The sequence below is a fragment of the Hibiscus syriacus genome, unplaced genomic scaffold, assembly GCF_006381635.1.
Source record: "Hibiscus syriacus cultivar Baekdansim isolate YM2019G1 unplaced genomic scaffold, ASM638163v2 tig00110303_pilon, whole genome shotgun sequence".
Lineage (NCBI taxonomy): Eukaryota > Viridiplantae > Streptophyta > Magnoliopsida > Malvales > Malvaceae > Hibiscus > Hibiscus syriacus.
Genome location: NW_024062672.1, coordinates 2,590,552 through 2,603,806, shown reverse-complemented (window position 1 = coordinate 2,603,806; position 13,255 = coordinate 2,590,552). Strand labels below are relative to the sequence as shown.

General features: G+C 33.7%; 1 protein-coding gene across 1 annotated transcript; it reads left to right on the top strand.

The window, feature by feature from the left end:
* Window positions 1-1,003: 1,003 nt before the first annotated feature.
* Window positions 1,004-5,075, top strand: LOC120116798 (glycosyltransferase-like KOBITO 1). Its single transcript, XM_039137219.1, has 11 exons — window positions 1,004-1,423; window positions 1,909-2,058; window positions 2,203-2,255; window positions 2,526-2,634; window positions 2,752-2,886; window positions 3,026-3,070; window positions 3,180-3,367; window positions 3,680-3,821; window positions 3,986-4,032; window positions 4,147-4,234; window positions 4,575-5,075. The coding sequence occupies exons 1-11, from the start codon at window positions 1,046-1,048 to the stop codon at window positions 4,836-4,838; spliced, it is 1,599 nt and encodes a 532-aa protein (XP_038993150.1). The 5' UTR covers window positions 1,004-1,045; the 3' UTR covers window positions 4,839-5,075.
* The last annotated feature ends 8,180 nt before the right edge of the window (window positions 5,076-13,255 follow it).

Below are 13,255 nucleotides of genomic sequence, written 5' to 3'. Positions count from 1 at the left end.
CATGATAAAAGTTGCATTTTAAACTATATATTTTAAGGAGTTTAAGCACCAGTGACATAATTTTATCATTTTTTTTAGCTTGCAAATGAAATTAAAAATCGAATATATAAATGAACGATAAACAAACACCAAAACAACGCTAAACTAATACTAAACGAACGCTAAACGAACATGTTTACTAATGTTCGTGATCATTAAACGTACGCTAAACGGACATGTTCATGAACACGTTCGCGAATATTAAATGAATATATTTTTGAACAATAAATAAGCGAACACGAACACCTTAAAAATAAATAAATGAACATGAACATGATATTGAAAATTTAAACGAACACAAACATCTTCAAAAATAAATAAACGAACACGAATATAACTTTTTTCGTTCAAACTCGGTTCATTTACACTTCTACTGATGATGGTATAATCACATCTCGAATTTTAATATTCGATTTCAGTAATGTTTGACCGTATTTATGTTCAAATTTTTTTATTATATTTATATATATTTATAAATACAAAATAGTTAGATTTATCTTTGTATTGTCTGTTGTTTTGAAAGTTTATGAATTTTCAAAATTAAAACCTCATATTGTTTTTATTTATTGAAATCTTTTATACAAATTGATAAACAAAAATGAATACATTTTATCATTCAAGAGAATAGTATGTATGAACTCATCAAAATAAAAATAAAAATATTATATATATATATATTAAACATTAAATTTATTATTATACAAATATAATTAAATATCAAATTATTTTCCTCTTAATTTTTAACGAAAAAAATATTAATTTATAACTTTCGTTTAGATGACCATTATGTAACGTTTTATATTTAAAAGATGAAAACGAAAAATACACTATAGTTGGTAGACTATCAATATAGTTTATCCAAATCGTAAAGAGAGAAAGGAATGCAAAGGAAAATTTGGAAATTATTTTATTTTACGTATTTATTTGGTTTTAATTTTCATTTAACAATTGATTAGTCCATTCCCTTGGACTACCTTTTAATTTGTTGCCGTCTCCAGCCATCGCAATGGCCGGCCACCACCACCACCGCTCTAATCCGCTGCTAGCCTCCGCCACGTCAGCCTCATCCTCCTCCCAGTCCTTCCTCTCTAAGCTTCTGCTCCTCCTAACTCTCCTCCCTCTCTCTCTAGCTGCGTTAGCCTTCGTTCTACAGTGGCGTGGAGGGGGTGTATCCGATCCCACCATTGCCACATCCGGCGCCTATTCCCGATGGGCACCGCGGGGGTCCCACCATGAGGTCTTCCCTGGCATGGAGACTTTCTCAACTCTCTCCTCCAAATCGCATTCTTCTTCTGATTGCATCAATCTCGGTCGTAGCTCTTCTCCTTATCTCCCTTACTATGGTGACTGGAAATTTGGCTTTGAAGCTAATTTAAGGCCCAAGGTAGCCATTTCTTTTCTTTTCCGGGGATGATTTGAACCTTGCTATATTGGAGATTTTTCTTGTTGGCTGTAATTTTTGTTGGAAATTTTATCTTGCTACCGGTAATTGATATTTGGTGTATATCGCTTAGCTTCTGTAGTTTCAGCTTGTGATCCTGTTTAAAATCTCCAGTATTGGCTTTGATCCGTACCGTTTTCTGGATTTTAAGTCGAAAATCTTATTATGAATTCAGACTCCCAAGTGTTTGTCTTCCTCACACTTGACCTTTTGTTCAAATTCGGTTAAATTTATTTCTTATGAAGTTCTTTTGTCAATTGATGTTCTTTCCCATCAAATCAATATTATAGTTAGTACATACATTCATTATGTGTGGAAGATCTAAATCAAGTTTACACCTACCTTGTTTCTTGTAGCTGACTTTTCCTCTTAGAGGCAATTGGAGTGATTGTTTATAACACTCAGCTGTTTTGCCTCTGAAATACCAGATTTGTATAACAACAAGTACATCAGCTGGCTTGGAGCAGATTTTACCATGGATGTTTTACCACAAGGTTCTTGGAGTCACAAATTTTTTCCTCTTTGTGGAAGGGCACACTGCATCTCCAAATGTTTCTAAAGTTTTGGAGTCTATTCCTGTGAGTTTACGAAGTCTTTTGTGGCCTATGATATGGTTTTTTCTATGTTTTTCATTTATAATTTGAATTGCTCTACCTGATTTACCTGTGATTATTGTTGGTCCAATTTGCTTATAGCATAAGCTTTATATCTTCACTCTTCAGGGGGTAAAAGTTATATACAGAACTAAAGAGCTTGAAGAGCAGCAGGCTAAAAGGTCAATTAGCTTTTCCCCGTTTATGATAAAAGTAATTATCTTAGATTTTAAAACTAATGTGAAAGCATGGTTGTTCTCGATATTTCTTCCTGGTTTTTTGTTTAACTAGAATGTGGAGGATACTGGTAATGAACTGTCTTTATTTTGCATTTATTTTTTGATTGCTTTCATTATATTTTCTTTTCTTGTTCTCTAGGAACAAGTCCCTTTCTATTTTTGCTCAAAATGGCTTTCTGTTTTGTAACTTCTGGTATTTTATGTGGCTTTCAGCCGGATCTGGAATGAGACATGGTTATCAAGTTTCTTTTACAAGCCTTGCAATTATGAGCTATTTGTAAAGCAATCTCTCAATATGGAAATGGCCATTGTCATGGCAAGGGTAAGCTTCATGAATGATTCCATTTTCATGAATTGAAATACTTTATTATTTATAATTGTTAGTGGATTAATCTTAAGCTTATTTTGATATTTTGCCCTTTTTGCATGAAAATATAAGGATGCTGGAATGGACTGGATACTTCATCTTGATACTGATGAGCTAATACACCCAGCTGGTGCACGTGAATATTCTTTGAGACAGTTGTTACTTGATGTACCTAGCAATGTTGATATGGTCATATTTCCGAACTATGTAAGTAGAATCATATAAATTAATGAGGAAAGTTATCAATAAGGGAACTTGGAACTGGTGGTTATGATTGAAGATCTTGTTATTCAGTTGGACTGGCCCATTATGTTTGACAGTGGAATATTTGTTCCTTTTTGTTTAGGAGAGCAGCGTTGAACGAGATGATATCAAGGATCCTTTTACTGAGGTAATTTGTCGCATGTCCATTTTCCTTGCTTTTCATTAGTTCAGTAAATCGACTGGTTGAAGTTGGGAGTAATTTCACAAATGGCTTACTTTTCTATCCATGCTAACAGGTGTCAATGTTCAAGAAGAACTATGACCATCTACCAAAAGAAACCTACTTTGGCATGTATAAAGAATCAACTCGTGGTAATCCGAATTATTTCTTGACTTATGGGAACGGGAAAGCAGCTGCCCGTATTCAGGATCATCTTCGTCCAAATGGGGCTCACAGATGGCACAATTATATGAAAACCCCAAAGTATGGTGATTCCATGTTCTTAGAGAAAATCATGATGAGATAGCATGACCCAATGCTCATATATCATATATTCTTATGTGCTTTGACATGCATACTTGCATATAGCTTCAAGGGAGCGGGGGAGGTCAGAGGTGTTTGGGGGGATGGGGGCAGCTTGATCGCTGATAACGAGAGCATGTTTTATGTTGGCATCATATCATAAATAACCATTTCTTAATTGAAACTGACTTGTGAGAATGGAGCTGCATATATTAATATCGTTTTCTATGTACATACAAATGGCAATTCTTTTCATTTTTTTCCTTCTTTAAGTGAAATCAAATTGGAGGAGGCTGCTGTTCTACACTACACATATGCCAAATTTTCAGACCTAACATCTAGACGTGATCGGTGTGGCTGCAAGCCTACTAAGGAAGATGTCAAAAGATGCTTCATGTTGGAATTTGATAGAGCTGTAAGTTTAATACCTTGGTTTTTTTCTTTAAATATCTTTACTCGTGCTATTTTGGAAAAGGCAGTTAAACATCTGGAGATATGAAATAGATATTATAGCCTGTTATGGATATCATTTCCTTATAACTGTTGTTTGATTATCTATGTTAATGTTATTTGTTGCAGGCATTTATAATTGCTTCAACTGCAACAGAAGAAGAGATGCTTAACTGGTATATGATTGAATGCAGGGTCTTCTTTTATTTTTTTTATAAAGTTTCCTTTTTTACTTGAATTTAATGTGGGGATGTGCTCATGTTGAACTATATTGGCTCTGGTTATTATAGGTACCGTGAACATGTTGTGTGGGGTGACAAAGACCTAAGGCTTAAACTCCTGAGAAAGGGTATTTTAACTCGCATATATGCTCCAACGGTAAGGCCAAGTTATTTGACATTAGTGGAAATTGGAAATCAGATGAAACCGGAACTACTTTTATACGCATCACCTTTAGAATTAAGTTTGAAATGATATATCCACAGTGAGATTAAGGAATACATGAAAATTTTGGATATTTTCATAAGGAGTTGGGGACAGCCTACTACCCTACCTCCCCCTTACCCCGTTACATATGGGAATAGGGTCAGCTAATTTCTCTTTACATTTCAACATATGTTTTTTCAATATGTTTTTCCACTTCGATTATGTGTTCAAATTTCTCAGTTCTGGCTATTTCTCATCACCTCTCCCTGATAATGTTGTTTTGCTATCTCAGGCCATAATACAAGGTTTAAGAGAGTCTGGTGTATTCAGCTCTGTTATTGAAAATGCCCCTAGTACAATATCGAAGGACAAGTTTTTAGCGTCCATTGAGAGTAGCAACACATCTAGAATTGTTTCCCTGGCTTCAAGAAAGATTAGTAGAAATAGAGAGCATCAACCATCTGTTAGGAGGTTGCTGGAATTTGAAGCGTATGAGGAAGCAGCCGTTCCGCCTTTGTCGCCCCCTGCATGGACAATGACGACATTAGAGCAATGACGGACAGTTTATCATGTCTTTTGCTTCGAACACACAGGAGTCACAGAACAAGCGAAAGAGTGGGTATGCAATATCTTCTTGTTGTGTAGAGTTAATTATACAGATTTCTGCTCTGCCGTTGAATGTGTGAAGCAAGAATTGGCCGCTAAATATACTGTAATTCATGATATTGTTGTTCTCTTTGATACTACAGAATCATGCCATTTATAATAATGTATTTTTGAGCATTGCTAGAAATTGAATCGTCATCATATAATTATAATTGTAGGTCATTTGTTAAAAAAACACCAGTAAATGAAATCGCCATTTATAATATGGTTGTTTAAGTTGAGAACACACAACACTAATTAGTTAAGATTCATATGATTATGTATTTGAAAGTGAGTCAATATGATGAAATGCTTTGGACTTGTCATATATACAATAACACCAACACTGATATGAATCTTTTATAACTCTTCTCTACTCAAATTGGAGCCTTCCATGGTTGGAGTGTAACCAGAACCCATAAAGTGTCACATCTATGAGCTTTAGTTTAATTTGCGATTTGAATATAATAATATTTTACTATTGACGTAGATAGCAAACATATTAGAAGTAGTGTAATACCAAAAAAAAGTAGTCCTAGAATGTTAGAATGTATATTAACCATAACAAAACCTTTAAATAGCAAATGCTTCAAACACTAATCAACAATCAGAGTGACACAGCAGAAGCATGGTGGGCACATAACCCACAGGTCCCAGGATCGAAACCTAGCTCTGAAATCCCAGAGAAGGCTTCCTTTAAGTTTTTGTTGTTTTTCTTTTCACCGGTGTGGTATTTTTTTGGGTCCAGGGTAATGGTATTTGATGGATTAGCTCGGATGCGCAATGCCTAAGACTATATCTCCTACAAATAATCTGGTTCGTATTCGTGCAAGATTAAGGAATCTTTAATGTCTTTTAATAAGGTTTCTAAATCCTTTTTTGTCACCTCTAAAAACGTGTATACTTTTAATATACTTCAGTTATTAAATGCCTTTGCTCGTCCGGGAGGATCGAGGAGGCAGAGAAGTTGCTTGGTGAGTAATGGGATTAGTCATTGGGCTGTAACTTATAGCTCTTCCTTTAAGGAGTATAGAGGCAGGAAGGATGTCGAAGGTGCTTTGAATTTGTATAGGGAGATGAAGGAAGACAAATTATGTGACTTGTGTTTGCATACATACATATATAACATCTTATTAAGGATGTTCATGAAGCTGGATCGAATCGACGAAATATGGGATAATCTTAAAGGAATTGCAGCAGGGCCTGATTTAGATTCTTATACACTGTTGACCAACAAGTTATTTGAGAAGCAAAAAATGGAGAGATGCATCCAACTGTTGAATACAGTCCAATATGCTGAGGACTTGGAGAGAGTTAAGGAAGAAACATGATGAGAATCAATAACTTTTGGTTCTGAATTTCTAGATTATCATTTGAGGCTGAAGAATGGAGTATTTACGAAACTCGGAAAAACCAAGTGATAGTAAATTCAGAGAGTAAAGAGACTGTCAAAATGACACAAAAAGTTATCCCATGCAAAGGACAACGTACCTTAACCATGCTGATAAAGGATATAGAGAGCCGCAACTGGAAAGTGATGTTCGAACGTATATCGAGGGAAAGAAATAAGGTGGCTGATAATCTACTCAAATATGAGTCATAATGTTTTTTTTTAAAATATTATTTTAAAAACAGTTATAACTATATGCACCAGTGCTTCCAAGCGGACTGCAAGAATTTCTGCAACCCCTAGAAAGAGAGTACTAGGATAACTTAGGTCTAGTCAATTCTTTTTTTTATTTATCAGAACAAAAAAATGTCATAATCTCGTACCCATATTTGATATACATTTAATTTAATTATTATTTGAAAGCAATAAATGAATATATATGAGCATATGTTCCTAAATATTTAGGAATAATAAACAATATACAAATCATACGCAACTACAATTTCCTGAATGTTAGCATGTGTGTTAACCAAAAACGTTATTTAAAGTTCTGACAGCTTTAATGTCAAAACAATAATCAGAGTGGGGCAGCCGAAGTGTGGTGGGCCTATAACCCACAGGTACCAGGATTGAAACCTACTCTGATATTTAATTGGAAGGCTACCGCTGAACTTTTTGTTGATTTATCAGCGATTTGAGAACTTTCATGGGCCCAGATCAATGGTTTAAGACTCAAAGTTCTCTCTTGTAATTTTGTAAGGGTGATATCATGGTTTTCCAAACTATAAATGAATATATGGGAGATATCATGGTTAATTTGAGATGTATATAAAGGTGTTCATATACCTCAATCAATTTAAGATATAATTATTGTGCACAAAGTTGTAGATATCGACAAGCTGGGTGCCAAGTTTGAACTTCATGTAGTTCCTCCAGATACATGAATGCAGGGAAATGAGAAGTGGTTAACTGCTCAGAGAAACAGAACACTGATCTCTTTTACAGCGTTCTCTGAGGACTCGGTCAGTTTGGTATCATAACACCGGCTAGAATATCACCGGAAATGGTAAAAACGGCAAGCTTTAAACTACATGGTCTTAGTTTAGTTGAAATTACAAATGTTGTGACTATTCTCATTCATTAAATGGTGAAAATGGATTATAATGTTGTACACAGATTTTGCCACGTTTTGTCAAGGACCAAGAGAAGTTAATATCCGGAGAAAGCACATTTGATTACATTAGAGGGTTTGTAATAATAAACAGAACAGGTCTCTTAAATAATTGGAGATCCTAATTCAATCCACAAGATCCAGTTCAAGCCAGCAAATTTGAGTCAGATGGAAGAACTCTTTTCAGCCTAGAATTGGCAAAGTACTTCAACCGAGACATGATGGCTGCTGTAAATCGGGCGAGACAATTCCAAACATCAATGGAAACACTTATGTTTGTTTTCACTATTCAGGAAATTAAGACTTTATTCTCTCAGTTAAACCATGTTCCATCAACACTTTTTCTATCAGAAGTTCCCTGCATTGAGTTTCTAGACCGAGTTTACATTTCCGAGATCAAACTAAGGTCGAAAGGTTTATCGGAAGTTCTACATCCATGGCTTAATTTTCTCATCCTAATAAGTAAAATCCAAATATTTGCTCAACATGTCTGTGGCAATATTCTTACTGATACAAGCAATGGCCCCATTCTCATCTACCCTGTTAATAAATCAAGGTAAACTTTCATTTATTTTCAAAAAAAAAATCTCTTAACATTAATGAATTTCTTTGATTGATCATAGTGTTAATTAATGACTTAATCTTGCTTATAGGTGGGACAATAGAATTTCAGTTGTAATACCATAATATATAGTAGTATCTAGTATCAATACCAAGCAACATCGAATCAAAAATTGGTATCGATACCAGAATGGGGTATCAGTACCATAGTATATTAGTATTGATACCATGATAGGGGTATCAATACTATAGAGCCAGAAAGGTTAAAAATAGGCTGATATTGTTATAGAAAGTTAATGATATGTCCTTTTGAGTATTGTTTAAGTATAATGGTGTTGAGTTAATCGATTGACGAATATGGCCAAGAGGGGGGTGAATTGGCAATTAAAAATTTGGTGGAAGCTTTTGCAGAAAATTGAAAGAAATTTGCACAACGATTTAGAGTGGTTCGACTTTCTCAACCAAAGTCTACGTCCACTACCTTAGCTATCCACACTAAAGATTTTTCACAAATTCACTAATTTGTCTTTCTTTTGAGGACAAAGAGTAACCTTACAACTCCCTCAAGAATTATACCCCAAATTCTTAAGCACACTCTTTTTCAAAGAGAAATACACAAATTTGCAAACTTACAAGGAAAACCTCACAAGGTAAGATGTTTGCACAATTCTAGAACAAGAAAAGAAAACTCAAAGATAATTACAAATGAGCACAAATGGTGTTCTTGAAAGCAAAATAAATATTGAAAGGAAAATTGGCTTGATTTGCACAAACTTGGTGTTTGATGCTTTCTCTCTTGTTTCTCTATGATTTCTTGTTGATCAAAGGCTTCAGAACTTGTTTAAATACTCCCTCAATTGATTCTGAACGTTAGGGATGATTAGTGGAGATAATATAGCCGTTTTAGTGTGAAATCAATTAATAAAACAACTTGGAGCGTGGGGGAATCGGTACCCTCCGAGCATACTGGAATTCTCGGAGCCAACACAATTTTGTTTCTTTGAAAACCAAGAAATCAGCATATTTCCAAGGAATTGGCAAGTATCAGAGGTGCTTTTCCTATCTAATTTGCATCCTCCATAATCCGCATCAGAAAAGGCATGCAAGCTAAAGCTAGAGTCTCTAGGATACCAAAGTCCTAAACTAGGAGTGTCCTTAAGGTATCTAAATATTCTCTTAACAGCTAGTAAATGTGATTCCTTATGACATGATTGAAATCTAGCACATAAGCAAACACTAAACATAATGTCCGATCTACTTGCAGTTAGATAAAGCAAAGAGCCAATCATTGACCTATATAATTTAACATCTACACATTTACCTCCTTCATCTAAGTCAAGCTCTGTTGAAGAGCTCATTGGAGTGTCATGAGGTTTGTTATTTCCAGTCCAAACTTCTTGAGCATATCTTTGACGTACTTAGCTTGATTGATGAAGATGTCATCTTTTCTTTGCTTGATTTGGAGTCCCAAGAAAAAATGAGAGCTCCCTCATCATGCTCATCTCAAACTCACTTTGCATTAGCTTAGAAAATTCTTGGCAAAGAACATCATTAGTAGAACCAAATATTATATCATCAACATAAATTTGAACTACTAACAAATCTTTACCTTTATGCTTTAAAACAATGTAGTGTCAACCTTCCCTTTTGAAAAACCTTTTTCAATTAAAAAATTTGACAATCTTTCATACCAAGCTCTAGGAGCTTGTTTTAAACCATAAAGCGCTTTTGTCAATTTAAGAACATGATCCGAAAATTTTGAATATTCAAAACCTGGAGGTTGTTCCACATACACTTCTTACTTTATAAAACCATTTAAAAATGCACTTTTAACATCCATTTGATATAATTTAAATTCATGAAAACATGCAAATGCTAATAACATTCTAATTGCTTCCATCCTAGCTACGGGAGCGTATGTTTCATCATAGTCTATGCCCTCTTCTTGAGTATACCCTTGAGCAACAAGTCTAGCCTTGTTTCTCACTATATTACCACTCTCATCAAGCTTATTCCTAAATACCCATCTAGTACCTATAGTAGATTTTATTACTAGGCCTTTCAACTAATGTCCATACTTTATTTCTCTCAAATTGATTTAATTCTTCTTGCATAGCCATAATCCAATGTTCATCTTTTAATGCTTCTTTAATATTCTTAGGCTCTATGCATGAAATAAATGCAACATAATTACAAATATTTCTAAGAGAATATCGAGTTGTTACCCCTTTTGATGGATCACCTATAATCTCACCATCCTTGACATAGTTGTATTCTCTTGGATAAGATACTTCCCTTTCTTTAATGGTTGGATTCTCAAGAGGATCATGAGTTACCTCATCTTTTGTTTCTTCCTTTGATGATGGTTCTTCAACGTCATGTCTAACTTCATTTGTATTTATAATACCTACATCATCATTCACACAAGAATCCTTCCTCGGAAGGGGATTATCATCGAAAACAACATGTATAGACTCTTCTACAACTAAAGTTCTTTTATTAAATACTCGATAAGATTTAGAATTTAAAGAATAACCCAGAAAAATTCCTTCATCACTTTTAGCATCAAATTTGCCAAGGTTTTCTTTATCGTTGTTCAAAACAAAACATTTACATCCAAAAGGATGAAAATAGCTAATGTTAGGCTTTTTATTTTTGAATATTTCATTTGGAGTTTTCTTTAAAAATTGGCCTAATCATTACTCGATTTACAACATAACAAGCGATATTTGTGGCTTCCGCCCAAAACTATTTTGGCAAATTATTTTCACAAAGCATGGTTCTAGCCATTTCTTCTAAAGTTCGATTTTCCTCTCAACAACTCCATTTTGTTGAGGGGTTCTAGGTGCTGAAAAATTATGGCTAATACTATTAGAATTACAAAACTCAATAAATCCAAGATTTTCAAATTCAGTGCCATGATCACTCCTGACACTAGTTATAGAGTAACCTTTTTTATTTTGGATTATTTTTGAAAATGTGATGAAATGTTATAATACTTCATCTTTAGTACTTAAAAATAGAACCCAAGTATATCTAGAATAGTCATCTACCAAGACAAATGCATATTATTTTCCACCCAAGCTAGTAGTCCTAATTGGCCCAAAAAGATCTATATGGATCAATTGTAATACTCTACTAGTTGATACGTCATTAATGGATTTAAAAGAAACTCGCTTTTGTTTTCCTTTAGCACAAGCATCACAGATTTTATCATTATCAAATTTTAGTTTAGGCAGCCCTCGAACCAATTCTCCTTGAACTAACCGTTGCAAAACACTCATGCTAGCATGTCCTAGTCTTTTATGCCATAACCAACTATCATGCTCATCCCTAGCAACTAGGCACAAAATAGTCATATCAATAAAATCTAAATGCATCATGTATATATCCCTATTTTATGACCAACAAGCATAATCGAAAATAGATGCAATGTCAATCAATTTTGCAATCATTTAAAATAAAACATTGTATCTTTTATCAAATTTATTTTTCAAAAGATTATGCTTTTAACTCATTCACATATAAAACATTATGCAATGTTGATTATAGAGATTAAGAGCACATGCATAAAGTTTTTGAAAAATGTTATGCATTAAAACTTTATAATATTTAAACAAAAATCTATGCATAAACATTAAGAAAAATTTCAGGTCAAAATTTTGCAAAACCAAAGTTTTTGAAAAATCGATATCAATTGTTAAAGAGATATCAATTACATTTAAAAACAATTTTGACCAAAAAATAATATGATGAACTAGAGTTTATAAAACATTACCAAAAAAATTACCATGTTCATCATACAATATTTTTTTAACATACATGAGATAAAACATAATTCAACATTTTAAAAACTCATGCATGCATAAACTAAATGAGCAACCAAATAATAAAAACATTAAGTTTAGAGGTTACACATTCCCTTTTTATGTGTGGCTAAAGCATCTTGAATATCATAATCTTTATCACCATTGCTCTCACACACCTACAAGAGACATTTAAGTAGATTTTGGTATCCAAATTGCTTTGGATCCTTGAACATTAGTTTCAATGCCTCTTGTTCCTTTTGGAACCCATACTTGTCTAATTTTAAATCGTTTTCCTTTCTTTAAAGGACAAGTATGTTCCTTATGACCATGATAATGACAATGTGAACATATTGTCATTATTGAACTAGATGAATTATTTATAATGATCTCTTTTTCTCTTGTTAAACATTCAAGCTTATCTTTCAAATTGAAATTTTCTTTTTCAATACTTTCAAATTTCATTTTTGAGAGTTCTAAATCATTCTTCAAGATTTCATTTTGATTTTCAAAATCCATTTTCATTTCTAGAAGAAGTTTGTTTAATTTGAAAATTTCTTTTTCAAAGTTTTCAGATTTTATTTTTGAAAGCTCTAACTCCTTTCTCAACATTTCATTTTGATTTTCCAAGTCTGTTTTAGCTTTTAAAAGAAGATCATTTTTAGCAATAAATTTAGAAATCAATTTATTGTATTTGGAGTTCATGGTCTCAAACTCCGAAAATAATTTATCATAAGCATCTTGTAACTCATTAAAAGATTTTTGAATTTGATATATTTGAGTTAGAAGATACCTTTGGCTCTGTGAGAGCTAATAGAGACATCACTTTTATTGGTTCTTCATCTTCCTTGTCTCTATAGATCTCCTCAAGCTTATTCCACATTTCCTTGTCACTTGAACAAGAAGAAACTCCTTTATATATATTAGGATTAATTGCATAACACAACATGTGCATAGCCTTTGAGTTTTGTTGAGCTTCCTTCCGTTCTTAAACACTCCACTTCTTTGTCTTCTTAGTAGGAGAGGAATATCCTTTCTTGATTATCATCCAAGCTTCTATATCAAATGCTTTGATGAATATCATCATACACCTCTTCCAATGATGATAATTTGTTCCATTGAAGTGTGGAGGCACGTCAATAGGTCTGGATTCTTCCATAGAGAATGAACCGGAAGTAGACGTCATCTTTATCGATTTAACTCTTCCCGGATCGACTCAAGAGGCGATTAAACCTTCAAATGAGTGAGGCTCTTATGCCAATTGTTGAGTTAATCGATTGACGAATATGGCCAAGAGGGGGGTGAATTGGCAATTAAAAATTTGGTGGAAGCTTTTGCAGAAAATTGAAAGAAATTTGCACAGCGATTTAGAGTGGTTCGACTTTCTCAACCAAAGTCTA